Here is a 15,178-nt window from a genome sequence, read left to right as displayed (position 1 = left end):
ACCCAAAATCGCCGCGCTGCAGCTCATGGGACTTGTTTCGCTCCAACACGCCCTCTTCCTCCTCTCCTTTGAGGAAGGGAAAGCGCGTGAGGTAGCAACAGTGCCGTTAATTAATACATTAACAATCAAAGGGGGCTGAGGTCCTACCAGACCACCTACATCTCCCTCCAACCCCCACGCAAAACGCGCAGTAAAGCTGTTCCTTACGTGGATTTGGCGTCCAGAAAAGAGCGCCTGAGCCGGCTTTAGAGAAATCAGGGTACTTTGCCTCGAGCAAATGAGGAGTTTCCTAATAGGTGACGTCTCTTCTGCTGGTTCAATTCCCTGCTTTGATTCTACAGGTCTGAAATTTGCTCCAAATTACTTTTCCAGGGTCTCTTCTATTCATGCCTACTGCAACCTTTACGTTCGCTCTGGCAGCCTGATGTGGCTCATACGGATGCCACTGGAAAGCTTCTGTTTCCAGCGGGAAGCAGACAGGGCCACCAACATCCTTGTAAATGGAATTAGTCTGTTGGAGGTGCCTGAATCACTTCTAATACCCATTTTACCAAACTGAATAAAATACTCTAGTGAAAGAGGTTAAAAAAGGATCTCGGTGTTGCATACAGAGGGCAAAATGCAGCTCTTTCTTGAAACACCCACAATTTGTGAAAACACCTAGAAAAAGGGAGTGCCAGATGAGTACAGCCCGGGATTACAAACCCTGTGAACAATGCAGAATGAAACTCCTTGTGCTGCGGGAATCATTTCTCTGAAGCGCGGGCTGAACACGCAAGGGCAGCCACGGAAAACAGACGAAATGCGCCCGAAGAGGAGCGCTGAACTCGCCATGTCGCTCTGCTTGGGTTTCAAGATTGAAAATTAAAAATAGGCTGCACATTTGAAAGGCATCATTTTTAAGTGAGGTTTTCAGTCATACAGCACATTAGCTGGGTGCTAGAAACTACTCCTTTGGATCGCTGTGAAATGGATTCCCACGTGTGAATAAACAGTGTATGACCGAATTTTTGTGCTTGGGAAATAACCCGGCAAAGGCGGCACATGAGGGCAGGTGGGGCCCAGCCGGGCTGACCTGTTTGAGCCCAGCAACATTGCCTGCTGCTGGAAAATAGGTGTGGGGCTTGTGGCAGCCCCTGTAGGCAGCGGTGGGTGCCCTCTCCTGGGCTGGCCACCAGTCCAGATGCAAAACTGGTGAAGGAGCAGAAAGCCCTGTGCATCGGTGGGTCTTAGCTGGACTGATGTCACCGATTGCATTGCCAAGACACAGCTTTTCCTTCCTTCCTTCCTTCCTTCCTTCCTTCCTTCCTTCCTTCCTTCCTTCCTTCCTTCCTTCCTTCCTTCCTTCCTTCCTTCCTTCCTTCCTTCCTTTCTTTCTTTCTTTCTTTCTTTCTTTCTTTCTTTCTTTCTTTCTTTCTTTCTTTCTTTCTTTCTTTCTTTCTTTCCTTCTTTTCTTTCTTTCTTTCTTTCTTTCTCTCTTTCTCTCTTTCTCTCTTTCTCTCTTTCTCTCTCTCTTTCTCTCTTTCTCTCTTTCTCTCTTTCTCTCTTTCTCTCTTTCTCTCCTTCTTTCCTTCTTTCCTTCTTTCCTTCTTTTTCTTTCCTTCTTTCCTTTTTTCTTCCTTTCTTTCTCTCTCTCTCTCCCTCCCTCCTTCCTTCTTGCCCTTTTTCCTTCTTTCTGTCTCTTTCTCTCTTTCTCTCTCTCTTTTTCTTTCCTTCTTTCCTTCTTTCCTTCTTTTTTCTTCCTTTCTCTTTCTCTCTCCCCCCCTTCCTTCTCGCCCTTTTCCCTTCTTTGTCTCTCTTTCTCCCTCTTCCCTTCTTTCCTTCTGTTTTCCTCTTTCTCTCTCTTTCTTTCCATCTTTCCCTCTTTTCTTCTTCCTTCCTTCCTTTCTCTTTCCTCCCCTCTCCCTCTTTCTTTCCATCTTTCTTTCTTTCCTTCCTTCGTTCTCCCTCTCTTCCTTCCTTCCTTTCTCTCTCTACCACCCTCATGCTTGCTTTCTCGCTTGTTCCCCTTCTCCATCCTCTTTCTCTCCCAGACGCATCTTGCTCTTTCTTTTTTGCCTGCTCGCTCTCTCGCCCCCTTCCTCTTTGACCCTCTGTCTCCTTTCCCCCCTCTCTCCTTTCCCCCTCTCCTCCTTTCTCCCCATCTCCCCCCGTCCCCTCTCCTCCTTCCCCCGCGCCGGACTCCCGCACCGCCGGGGCCCCGGGGCGGGCAGCCGGTGCCGGTGCCGGTGCCGGTGCCGGTGCGGCCGTGCAAGCCCCTCGCTCTCCCGTGGGGGGCAGCACACGCCGCGCAGAGCCCCCGGGGCGGGCAGGTGAGCGCTGCCACCGCCGCCGGGGACCGGCCGCCGGGACCGGCCGCGCCGAGCACCGCCGCACCGGCAGCGCCGAGCACCCGCCCGCCGCGGGGAGAGCCCCTGCGGAGGGGAAGGGGTCAGGCTGGGGCTCTCGGCGTGCTCGCCAAAGGCAACTAAAAGCCGCGGAGGGAAACCCGCCGCCTCGCCGCCCGTGGCTGCGGGGGCAACGCGGGCGAACGCCGCTCCCGGAGTCCCGCCGAGGAAGGGAGAGGGAGCCCCGCCGTGCCCGGGCGGAGGGAGCCCTCCCCCGTGCCTTCTGCTCTCTTGCTTGGAAGGACTCCTCTCTTTGCGCTCCCCCGTTTGGAAGCTGGCTATTTTTCGTAATTATAATTTTTTTTTTCTTTCCTGCAATTTGAAGTTTGAGCTTTCCCGAGCCTGTTGCTTTAGCCTCTGTTAAAGCTCCCAGCTGCAGCAAGCAAAGACCTGTTGCTGCTTCTTGGTTTTCTGTAGAAATTCATCTCGGTAAAGTTTTCAGCCGAGGAGAGGTAAGATTCAATCGAGGTTATTTCTCGAGAGCGTACCAGGCTTCGAGGAAGGGACAGCTCTGGGACGCCGCAGGGCTGGCTTGGGGCAAGCTTTTGCGTTTAAAAATGCCTGCCTTTGAAAAAGTTATATTGTTTAAGAAATCCCGTGTGCTTCTGCAGGCTAAGAAAACGCCCTAGTTTTTATCAGAAATATGATTTCTTGGAAAACCGAAGATAAAATTGTGAAGTCGTTCTCAAATTATTCCAGGGGAAAAAAAAAGTTTTCTCGATAGTCCTACACTTACATGAAAAGTATCAGCAGACCTCGCAGAATTTACTATTGGTTTTCATAAAAAATCCCCCCGACGCTGCTCGGTCGATGAAACCCTCCCAGAACATTTACATTTATTTCCATCAAAATTAAATAACAATTTCGAAGCGCCCGGCGAAACTTTCCGATCAATTTTCCCATCGCAGACCATTTTTAACCTTGCCTCCTTGTCGAGGAGCTGCCTTTTATTTTTATTTCTTTTTTTCCCCGGCTATCGCATAAAATCGTTTCCTTTCTTATGAAGAAAATCGCCGGTAATTAACAGCCCCGCCGAGTTCCCACGGCCGGAGCCGGCTGCGGTCCGGTCCCCGCCGCCCCGGCTGGGAGCGGGGACGGGACCCTCGGTCCCAGCCGCCAGCAAAAATCACAAACTGACTTGGAGGGGGGGGGGGGAAATAAATCTTTGTTTAAAGCCTTACGAAACCACACAAATTGCAAGGAGGGAAAGGCAGAATTACAGTGTAAGAAACCCAAAAGATCAGCGCTTGGAAATCAGAGCAGGAGCAGCCGGGCTCGGGGAGGCAGAGGGAAGGAGCCCTGCCGAAGTGACAGCTAATTAATTTCGACCTTATCTTGGTCTCTTTCGGGCTCGAATCGATTTTGCAGTAACTAATTTATTTTCTTTTTTTTTTCCCCTCGCTCTTTCCCACCTTCATTTCTTCGCTGGCGGATCCACGCTTCTCCCGGGGGGGACGGGGCAGCTCGCAGCAGTTTTTTCCCAAATCCCTGAGTTTACACTTGGTCACCATGCGTCCCTAATTGTCCCGCTCTGATTGCCTCTAATGAAATCATTAGAAAAAAAGGCAGAGGGGCGGATTTCACACGCACAAGAAAATCCCCCTCAACGGCCGGAACGAAAAAAAAAAGCCACTTCGGTGCGCTCACTGTTTTCTTTCTTTTTTTTTTTTTGTAAAATAATAATAATAATAATAATAATAGTAAAAAAAAAATACCCTCCAACTCCCCCAAAGCTGCCGAGGGAGCTCTCAGCCCCCAGCGACGGCGGGGCCCGGGGCCACCGGGGTGCGAGGGGCCAGAAGCCACCCACCAGCGGGCGAGCGACCTGCGGAGGCACCCGGTGGCCTTTCCCGAGGAACCGCCGGGCTATTCCATTTAAAATAAATATATTTAAAAACAAAGGGGGGAAGAAGGAAAGGACCTGCCCGGCCCAGGGGCACCGTTATGTCGGCATCGCGGGGCGGTGCGGGGATGAGCGCGGTGTCGCGACTCCCGCCGTCCTTGAGATCAACCTGGCGCAAGAAAAAAAAAAACAACAAAAAACCATCAAAACCCCAACCCCAACCCCAAAACCAACAAAAAAAAGTGCTTAAAAACTTGGGGTTTTGGTGAAGCGCGAGGGAAGGTGCCGCGGGCGGGCAGAGCCCCCGGCCAGAGCCGCGCGGCGCTGGCTCCTTTTGGGGCCAAAACGTTAAAATTACAGAGGGGGGGGATGTATATAATTTTTGATGCCTGTATATATAATTTCAGAGCAAGGCAAGGCGCGCGTGTGCGTGTGCGTGTGTGTGTGTGTGTGTGTGTGGCGTGTGCCTGCGTGTGATGCTCGCAAACGCCACGGCATCCCGCCGCCCGCCCTCCCATTGGCTGCGGCGGCGGCCGCGCGCCCCCCCATTGGCTGGCGGCGGCGGCGGGGGGCGGGGCCAGCGGGGAGTAAAAGCGCGGCGGCGGCGCGGGGCGAGTTTTGAAGCTCGGCGGCGCGGCCCGGAGCTCCGGCGGCTCCGCGCACCCCGCGCCCCCGCGCAGCCCTCGCCAGGAGCCGGCGGGGCCCCGCTGGAAGATTTCGGCCCCTTGTTGTGACGAGAACTGGGTTTCCGCAAAGGCTGCTTTTTCTTTTTTTTTTTTTTTACTTTTTTTTTTCCGCTTTTTTATTACTATTTTTTATTTTTTATTTTTTTTTATAATTCCCTTTTCCTACGAGAACAGGCCCCCCTCCCCCGCCCCGCTCCCCGCCTCCCGCTCCGCAGCGGCGGGCCGTAGGTGTGTATATAAGAATCACGGTCACAAAGAGGGAGGGAGAGGCCGCCAGCGACCACCCTGCCCCGGCGACCCGAAGGATGCTGCTGCGGTGCCGCTGCTAGAGGACACGCTGGGATTTAGCTCGTCTCTGAGACTCTCTCTCTCTCTCTCTCCCCCCCTCTTCCTTCTCCGCAGAGGGGTCCCGGACGGGGGTGAGGCCCTTCCACCCTCCTCCTCCTCCTCTTCCTCTCCTCCCCGGCCGCGGGAAGCCCCTCTCCATGATGCAGGCTCGCTACTCCGTCTCGGACCCCAACGCTTTGGGAGTGGTGCCGTATTTAAGCGAGCAGAACTACTACCGGACGGCGGGGACGTACGGCGGCATGGGCAACCCCATGAGCGTCTATTCGGGCCACGCCGAGCAGTACGCGGCGGGCATGGGGCGCTCCTACGGCCCCTACCACCCCCACCAACCCGCCGCCCCCAAGGACCTGGTGAAGCCCCCTTACAGCTACATCGCCCTCATCACCATGGCCATCCAGAACGCCCCCGACAAGAAGATCACGCTCAATGGGATTTACCAGTTCATCATGGACCGCTTCCCTTTCTACCGCGAGAACAAGCAGGGCTGGCAGAACAGCATCCGTCACAACCTCTCCCTCAACGAGTGTTTCGTCAAAGTGCCCCGCGACGACAAGAAGCCGGGCAAGGGCAGCTACTGGACCCTGGACCCCGACTCCTACAACATGTTCGAGAACGGCAGCTTCCTGCGCCGCCGGCGCCGCTTCAAGAAGAAGGATGTCTCCAAGGAGAAGGAGGAGGCCCGGGAACGGCTGCTGAAGGAGCAGCCCAAGCCCCCCGGGCTGCCCGGCTCCGACCTCCCCAAGGAAGCCTCCTCCTCCTCTTCCTCTTCCTCCGCCTCGGCGCCGGCCTCCGAGAAGAAAGTGGTGATCAAGAGCGAAACGGCATCTCCCGAGCTGCCGGTGATCACCAAGGTGGAGACGCTGAGCCCGGCCAGCGGCGGGGCCCTGCGGGACAGCCCCCGCAGCGCCGCCTCGCCCCCCGCCGCCGCCTCCCCCGAGGGCTCCCTGCCCGAGCATCACCCCGCCGGCAACGGGCTGCCGGGCTTCAGCGTGGAGAGCATCATGACCCTGCGGACTTCCCCCGGGGGGGATCTCAGCCCGGTGAGTGCCGCCTCGGGCAGGACGGGCGCCGGGATGCCGCTGGGCTACCCAGCGGGGCAGCCGTCGGGCTACAGCGCGGCGTGCAGCCAGGCCCTGGACACTAGTGGGAGCTACCACTGCAGCATGCGGGCCATGAGCCTCTACAGCGGCGAGAGGCCGGGCCACATGTGCGTGCCCCCCGCACCTCTGGAGGAGGGTCTGGCCGAGCATCCCACCGGGGCCCCGTCGCCCCTCGGCACCCTCAGCCTGCCGTCGGGGCAGGAGGGTGCGCTGGGGACCGGGCATCCCCACGGCGGCGGCGGCGGGGCGGCGGGGGGTCAGCCCGGTACCTCCTGGTACCTCAACCACGGGGCTGAGCTGAGCCACCTGCCCGGCCACACTTTCGGCTCTCAGCAGCAGACTTTTCCCAACGTCCGAGAAATGTTCACCTCGCACCGGCTGGGGATGGAGAGCGCCTCGCTCAGCGACCACCAGGTGAGCAGCAACTCCGCCTGTCAGCTCCCCTACAGATCCGCGCCCTCCCTATACCGCCACGCCGCCCCCTACTCCTACGACTGCACTAAGTACTGAGTAGCCGCCACCCCCCCGCCTAGGGCCACCCGCCAAAAAAAAAAAAAAAAAAAAAAGAAAAAAATAATTATTATTAATAATAATAATTATTAAAGAAAAGATCGGGAGAAATAAAACCACACCAAACGCTTCAGACGGAGGGGAAAAAAACATTAAAATCTGACAGCTTCCCCGTGGACCTGGGGGCCACAGAGTTTGGAGATCCCAAGACCCGTTTCGGGCCTCCTTAAATTCCAGGCAAGTAAATTCTACTTGAAAAGGGGGATCTCTCCTAAAAAAAAAAAAAAAAGAAAAAAAAAGAAAAAGAAAAAGGAATAATTCTATATATATATGTTTATCTAAAAGTGGCAAATTTTATATGCTAAAGTATAGGGGGTCTCAGAAAAATAAGTTATGGACCAATATCACAACGACCATTTATACGTTTTAAAAGGAAAAAAAAAAAGTATATAAATATATATATAAAAATATATGTCCTGGGTATTTTTTAAGTTCTCTGTTGTGCTGTAAAAAATGTGTGGATTTCTAATCAGGCTGATTTTCAGAGCCATTAATATAATATTTAAAGTTGAGTTCACTGGATTATTTTTGTCTCGCCCAACGATTCTTAACTTCCAAATTAATGACAAATGATTTCTTCTTCTTCTTCTTCTGTGTACAATTATGCAATAGAGTTTCTTTCGTTTTAGAGCTGTTCTTTTCGCAAGACGAGGAAATAATTTATTTTTTGCTGGTGGATTTTTTTTTTTTTGAAAGAAAAAAAAAAGACAAAGTATCTGATACTTTTTTTATTATTATTTACGACGTGTGATGTTTTGTATAATAGATTTCACCTTGACCATTCCTAAGGACAATTTGCTTTAACCTGCTTCAAAGTTCGTTTGTCTTATGTGGTCCTAATTGTTGTACTTACCTTAAAATAAATCCATGCTGTTTTTTTCTGCTCCAAGTCTGGCGCTTGTCTGTGTATATACGTGTTTTTTGCAGTTTTTTCTCCCTTCACCTTTCCTTCATGCGGGAAACTGGTTGTTTTTAAAACAAAGTCCTTTTCCTGGAGCCTAAAGGTTTATTATCATGATTTGATGAAAGGTTTAGTTCACGTGGAGAGCTGGAAATTATACAACTGCGGGGGGGAAACGAATAAGGCACGACAGGGGCGGCCGGCTCGGAGCACCTCAATCCCAAATCCTTGGCCAGCTTGAAATTTGGGGAAATTTCCCAGGCCTCCGGTGGGGAGAAGGGGGAAAAAAGGAGCAGCAGGGAGGAGGATTTCTGCTTCTCCTGCCCCGTCCCTGTCAGCGCAGGCCTTGTGCGGTGCCTCGCCTGCCCCAGCGCCCGGAGCCGGCTCTTTCCATGACAGAAACCAAACAAAAATCCCTTCCATTATTTTTATTTTAAAGGAAACCTGAAAGGCTACAAGTGCATGAGGGTGATAAGAGTTTCAACCCGGACTCACTGCAGAGTCCAAAAGCAAGGTAGAAAGTTCACTTCAGAATCATTTTACAGTTTTTAAATCCTCTCCCTTATGAAGATTTGGCTGATTTTAACCTTCTCTTTATCTATTTAAGCTCCTATTTGCAAGGCCGGGCACTGACAGATGCTGTGCCTTTCCCCCAAATCAACCTGAACCTGTTAAAGCAGCTTTAACCTAGTGGGGGAATAGCAATGCTGAAGGCATGGAAATGCCGGGAAAGCCTGAAGCCGGCTTTAGGAGAGCTCTTCAGGGCTTTTCAAGCCCAGCTCCTTTTCCAGCTGCCCAGAGGCTCAACCGTCCAACATTTCCCAGAGCCATTTCCCAGCCGTGCCCCCCTTCCACCTCCCGCAGCCCCCCAGTACCCCTCGCAGCCCTGGCTGGGTTCGGGAGCGGTTATACCTGCGGTAGGCTGTTAAAATCGATGATATAAATTGGTTTTGATCGGGTACATTTCGCATGCGCTAGAAAGCTGGCAAAAAGTACCGAAACTCTCCGTTTAAATGAGAAAAAATGTCTGAGCCTCACTTGATCTGTATTTTAAGGAACATTCTTGTAAAACTCTTGCCTTTTTTCCTGGCTCTCAGAGGGTGTTTTTTTTTTTTTTTTTTTTCTTTCTTTTTTTTTAATGCAACAGAATCCAAATTGCTATTTTAAAGAGAGAAAATAAATAGAGTAAAGGGTAAAAAAATAGGGTAAAAGGGTAAAAAGAAAATAAATAGGGTAAAAGGGTAAAAAAAAATTATAGGGTAAAAAAAAAATAAAGCGGTGAAGAATTCTTCCCCTGGCTCAGCCCCCTTCCCCACATGTTTTCTTCCCCGCGTGGATGGCAGGGGAGCGCCGGGTGGGTGCCTGCGCTCTCGGAGGTGGCTGAAGTCAGGTGGCTGCTGTGGGTTTTCCCACACAAGTCAAGAAATCCCGGGGCCGCTGATGCTCCCACATCTTCCCACACTGGCTAAGGGCGCTGGGCGCACGGGGACCCTTCCCCTCCGCGGCAGGCAGGGGTGCTGGGGGGTCTCCCTGGGGCTCTGCAACCTCCCCCCCGCTGCTGCTGGACAGTTCCTGGGGGGCTGCAGCTTGGGCTGGGCTTGGGGGTCCCCTCTCCCCACCCAAAACCCCTTGGTGGTGGGTTTTCTCCCCACCCCGTCGCAGTGGGATGCTCCCCCGTGGGGTCTGCACTGCTCCCGGCCCCTCGCCCCCTTCCCTCCCTGCTGGCTTTGGAGGTGGCAGGATTTCAGGATTTTAGGGAGATTGGCAAGAGAATGAAAAAGCCTCTATTAGGTGCTGGGAGCAGTGCGGGCCCAGGAACTTGCAGGATCAGGCCTGTGCATCCCCATCTGGGGCAGGTGGGCATCCAGCCCCCCTCCCTGGGGCAGGGGCTGAGGGCTGAGAGCTCCGTCCCTTTGCTGTGCCCCGTCCTGGGGCGGGTGGGGGGTGTCAGTCCCCATCTGCCCCTCTCCATCGAGCCCCAGTCCCCCCGGCCTTTCCGAGGGGAGCCTTTTTGGGTGGGCTGATTTCACAGGCGAGGTGAGAGCAAAGTGGGGGTGCAGGGACCTTTTCGGGGCTGTATTTAGAAGCTGAGATAGGGAATTTGATAACGCGATAGGAGTCTACCGCGACAGGTGACTTCATCCAGGGCAGAGGGGGAGGAAGGACGGAAGGAGGAAGGCCCAGGGCAGTTGCTGCAGAGAGCTGCGACTGGATCGGGCCCCACAGGCCCTCGCAGCTGAAGGACCAGCATAACCCCCCCCTGTAGCAGATCAGGAGGGCGAAGCTCAGCCCCAGGGGGGCCTGGCTGAAGCTGCTGCATGGCTGCTTGCACCGGGTGGGGGCCCAGCGCAGTTCTGGGCAGCGGATGAGGATGGTGGATGTTTTTTTTTCTTGCTGTGCTGCCATTAACCTATGGATTTGCAAACCTGTCCAAAAGCCCAGACAGCTCCAGGTTTCGGGAGGGGAAGGGATGGTGGTTTTCCAGCTCATGCCCACTGGGAAGGTTCCTGCGCAGGGTGTCTCTGCAGCCTGGCCAAGGGAACATTTCCCTGGTGCTGCAGGACCCGGGTGAAACATAATCCCTTCAGGAAGCCCCCCAGGCTTCTGCACAACACAGGCATGGAGCTGTCTGGTCCCCCCCAAGCCATCCCACCTCCTCTAGAGCTCGGCAATGCGCCGTGGGAAGGTGCCGGTCAGGAGGTTTTTGGGGAAGGCCGCTAGCTCTTCTGTCGCTTTGGAGGGGACTTTGCAGAAAGTCCATACCAGGCGCTCAAAGGCCGGGAGAGAAAGAAATATATCCCAAACCCCGCATCAATATCGAGTGACCTCGCAACCGCGCAGTGCTGTGCATGGCGAGGGGGTGAGAGGTGGCAGCTCTCACTGGGCCCCTCCAGGAGGTCGTGCCTAAGGGAGCCCAGGCCGGGATGCAGTGGGAGTGGGGAGCACTGATTTACACCCCTGCTCCCCCCAGGCCGGGATGCGGCAGGAGTGGGGAACACTGATTTATACCCCCTCTCCCCCCAGGCCAGGATGTGGCGGGAGTGGGGAGCACTGATTTACACCCCCGCTTCCCTCAGGCCGGGATGTGGCGGGAGTGGGGAGCACTGATTTACACCCCCGCTCCCCCCAGGCCGGGATGCGGCGGGAGTGGGGAGCACTGATTTACACCCCCGCTCCCCCCAGGCCGGGATGCGGCGGGAGTGGGGAGCACTGATTTACACCCCCGCTCCCCCCTGGGCCCCCGGGCGGGAGCGCTCCTCGCTGCTGCTGCTTTAAAAGGGGCTTGTCAGCTGGAGAGGAGGGGAAACACGTCCAGGAGCGCCTCCATCGTCGGCTCCGCGGTTTTTTTGGTTTGTTTTTTTTTTTTTTTTTTTTTTTCGTTCAAGGAAAGAGCGAGGATAACAACAACAACCACCCCCCTCTCCGCCGCGCCGCTCGCTTCCCCGGCCCCCCCGCAGCCGTCGGAGCCGCTCGGAGGGCTGCTCCCGGGCGGATAAAGCAGCGAGCTGCAGCGATGCCACCGGCAGGAGAGGGACAGCAGGCAGAACATGAGCTGGGAAGAAGGAGCAGAGAGAAAAGCCGCATCCCCGCCTCCAAGGATTTCCTACCGCGAAGAGGGGGAAACAAGGAGGAAGGAAGAATTTTACTGGGGGAGGGAGCTCAGGGAGTGAGCGGGAGCCCGTGTGCCTGTCTCCTGCCGTACACGCGAGTATTTATTGTTTTAATAATCCGTGCTTGGAGTGTCCCAAGGAGCGGGGGACTCCCCGAGGTGGGGAGAGGAGGGGGCTGTGCGGGGAGGAGAGGGTTCTGCCTCATCCCTCCCCGGCGAGGATGCTCCAGGGGGGCTGCCCGGGAGTGCTGGTCCCCAGTGTCGAGACGAGGGGAGCCCCCGCCCTGCCCAAACCCTTCTTCTCCCTCCCCTTTTTTATTTATTTGGGGGTTTATCGCATTTATGGCACGCATTATGGATCGGTCCTGCAGCTCCCGGGGGCCGACGGGTGTCTGCACCGCGGGGGAGGGATGCGGCAAGAGGGGTGGGTTTCCCTCCCACGCGTGGGGCCGGCCAGTGAGCGGGGATACCCCCCACCCCCGCCCCAGAAGCCACCTCCCTCCGCACCCCAGCTCTATTTCCCAGGCTCGCATGGCGGCTTGCAGCCTTTAGAACTCATCTGCGGCTCCACAGCCACCGCGCTGGTTTTTATCCCGGGAGTGAAAGCCCTTCGCCCGACGGTTTGCTGGAGGAACGGCAGGACGGGAGCAGAAGTGGGCGAAAAACCCCACGGGTGAAGGGGAGCTTGCAGGGAGGTCCGGGGGGGGGCATCGCCAGGCTATGCTGGGGGACACCCCGGAGCCCGGCTTTTACCTCTTCCCCTGCCAGGTAAAAGTCTCACCACGGTCGTGGGAGCCGCACCGATGGGATATTTCTCTCTGAAGGAGGAAGGGATCCCCCTCAGGCCTCCTCTTCCCTCCCCCGGAGAAATGATGCTCCACGGCGCAGGGTCTCCCCGGGGTCTAACGCAGGGCTGAGCCGCGGGGGGCTGGGGAAACAGCCGACACCTCCAACCGCACCGGAATCCTTCGGGGCCTCGGATTAAAGCCGTTACATCAGTAAATTAAAAAAAAAAAAAAAAATCCAACAACAGAAAACACAGCCCCAAACCTGGACGTTTATACAGAAAAAGAGCATCACAAATTCCTAATGTAAGCACCGGCCAGCTGTGTGCACTTGTAAAGTTGTTATAATCCCCCTCCTTGTTATAAACAGGAAAGTACATAATATAAAGCAACAGGCCCGCATTCACAAATACTGACCCTCCTCCCCGCGCCTGCCAAATTCCCCTTTTACGAAGCTCGCTGCAGCCCCCGGGCGTCTCCCCCGGCCCGGCCCTGCCTGCCCGGGGCTGAGCCGCGCTGAGCCCGGGGCTCGCCCTCCGCCCGCTCCCGGGTGGCCTGTCGCGACAGGGAGGGGGGGGACACGACACGACAGGGCCGGGCCCGGCCGCCGCTGCCAGCCGGGTCCCCGCAGCGGGAGGCGCAGGCTCCGGCCGGGGAGCCCCGCCACACCTGGGCCCCCCTTCCTCGGGACTCCAAGTCCCTTTTCCTTCCTCCCCGTCGCAGCGCTGCCTTCTCCTCTCATCCATCCCTTTTTTTCTGCCCTTCTTTTTTTCAATTTTAGTGATTTTTTGGTCGTTTAATGCCCCGGTTTTCCTGCGGGGATCCTCGCCCGCTCCTCCCCGAGCTCCAGCAGTGCACATCCTGCTCTGCTCTGTGTGCTTACAGCGTCAAGGGGTGGACGTGATATTTCAAACATCAGATCAGTGCGTTTATATATTGGGTGCCCGGAAATTTTTCCAAATAAACACAGCTTGATTCGACTTGGGTGGGCAGACTTATCAACAGACTAATTCTATAAACAAATGAAGGAATAACGCGGAGACCATTGGCTGGTACCAGCAAGACACGTGGAGACAGCTTGGAGTTTTGTAGCAATGAAATTTTAATTAATGTGGGTGGGCTGAGAACACAAACGACTGTTTATCAGAGACAATTTATTTTCCAGTGCTAAGTCAACATATAATAGCAAACTTACAACAATTATTTAACTTTTTTTTTTCCTCCTTTTTTTTTTTTTTTTTTTTTTTAAGAGCTATGAAGCAGGGACAGAGGCAGAGCGAGCTCCTTCAGGCAGGGCTGGGATCTGAGCTCGCACAAATAGCTCCCCGGTGGACTCGTCCCAGGTTCCTGCCCTTCCCCGTCCCTTCGCTCGGCTCCGAGGGGGAAGACCCGGCGCTAAGAGCCCGCCGGCGATGAGCCACATCTACGGCAGCCACCTCTCCCCCATGGGCAGCCCCTCCATGCTGTACCTCCCGGCCGCCCTGAGCTTCGCCCCCAGCGGTGCCATCTCCCGGCAGGACCCCCCGCAGAAGCCCCCCTACAGCTACATCGCCCTCATCGCCATGGCCATCAAAGAGGCGCCGGAGCAGAAGGTGACCCTCAGCGGCATCTACCAGTTCATCATGGACCGCTTCCCTTTCTATCACGACAACAAGCAGGGCTGGCAGAACAGCATCCGCCACAACCTCTCCCTCAACGACTGCTTCGTCAAGGTGCCGCGGGAGAAGGGACGGCCCGGCAAGGGCAGCTACTGGACCCTGGACCCCCGGTGCCTGGACATGTTCGAGAACGGCAACTACCGCCGGAGGAAGAGGAAGCCCAAAGCCCCGGGGCCACCGGAGGCGAAGGGCGGCGCGGCCCCCGCGGACGGCGGGCAACCGGCCGCTCGCTCCGACGAGCCCAAGAGGGCCAAGGGGAGCGGGGCGGCGGACTCGGGCGAGGAGGGGGGCCCCGGGCCGGCGGGGGGGGAAGCGGCTCCCCCCGGGGGTCCGCCCCGCTGCGGCGGCGCCCCGGCCCCCGCCGCGCCCCGGCCGCCGGCCGCCGCCGCCCCCCCGCCGCACAAGAGCGACCCGCGGGGCCGCAGCTTCAGCATCGAGAGCATCCTCGCCCAGGGGCTGCGGCAGCCGCCCCCCGGGGCAGCCCCCAAGGCGGCCCGGGAGAGCCCGGTCGGTTGCCTCGGCGGCTCCCTGGTCGCCAGCGGCGGCTTCGGCCCGGCCCTCAACGCCTCCCTCATGCTCGACTCCCAGGTGCACGGGAGGCTTTACCACATCGGCATCCCCTTCCTCTCCTGCTTCCCTCTCCACTTCTCCGAGGCGGTATTTAATTTCCAGTAGTTGCCCCATAATTATACCCCCTCCCCCCCCCCCCCCCGCCCCGGTCGCTGCTCCGGGGGGGGGGCGATGGGAGGGAGAGACCGGACTCAGACCTCATCAAGCGGGTAAAGACCGAAAAAAAAAAAAAAAAAAAAAGCGATGTTAAAGGTGACTCAGGATTCCAGGGCATTTTCAAGGCACATCTGGCTGCGGAGCTCTCTTTAGCGATTGCCTCCCACCCCTACCAGAGCGACTTTTAAAGGTAAAAGGGTTTTCTTTTCCCGTGGGTGGTGGAGGTAGGGAGGCAGGCAGCGGGGGGGTCCCACGCTGGCCTCCAAGCCCCGTCGGGTTTGCTCTGCACCTTTAGTCTTTGCATCCCTCAGGTTCCTCAGACCTGGTTTCTGCTGAGCCCTTTGGGTCTCTGGTTTTCTTGTGGTTTTTTTCTTTTTTTCCTTTTGAAAACCCAAACCGCCCCTTCCATCCCTGGGGGAGGAGGCTGAGTTTTGTTTTGCCATTAATACCCACGGGTGCCTGCACATAATAATTCCTGATATTGCCCTGCCGGCCCAGTCCTCCGAGTGGGAAAAAGACAGGTAACCGGAGCTGAACTAAGGGCAGACCAGATAATTCAGGCTC

The 15,178-nt window shown here is 55.9% G+C and overlaps 2 protein-coding genes across 2 annotated transcripts; both read left to right on the top strand.

Annotated features, from left to right (window-relative positions):
- Nucleotides 1-5,401: 5,401 nt before the first annotated feature.
- On the top strand, nucleotides 5,402-6,874 carry FOXC2 (forkhead box C2; the record flags this gene model as incomplete). The annotated part of the gene is made up of 1 exon (XM_082319163.1): nucleotides 5,402-6,874. The coding sequence occupies one exon, from the start codon at nucleotides 5,402-5,404 to the stop codon at nucleotides 6,872-6,874; it is 1,473 nt and encodes a 490-aa protein (XP_082175289.1).
- A 6,768-nt stretch (nucleotides 6,875-13,642) lies between these two features.
- Nucleotides 13,643-14,563, top strand: FOXL1 (forkhead box L1; the record flags this gene model as incomplete). Its single annotated transcript, XM_082319356.1, has 1 exon — nucleotides 13,643-14,563. One exon carries the CDS (start codon nucleotides 13,643-13,645, stop codon nucleotides 14,561-14,563), a length of 921 nt encoding a protein of 306 aa, XP_082175482.1.
- Between the last annotated feature and the right edge of the window lie 615 nt (nucleotides 14,564-15,178).

Source organism: Platalea leucorodia (assembly GCF_965183815.1).
Source record: "Platalea leucorodia genome assembly, chromosome: 8".
In the NCBI taxonomy this organism is placed as follows: domain Eukaryota; kingdom Metazoa; phylum Chordata; class Aves; order Pelecaniformes; family Threskiornithidae; genus Platalea; species Platalea leucorodia.
This window is presented reverse-complemented; position numbering and strand designations above follow the sequence as displayed.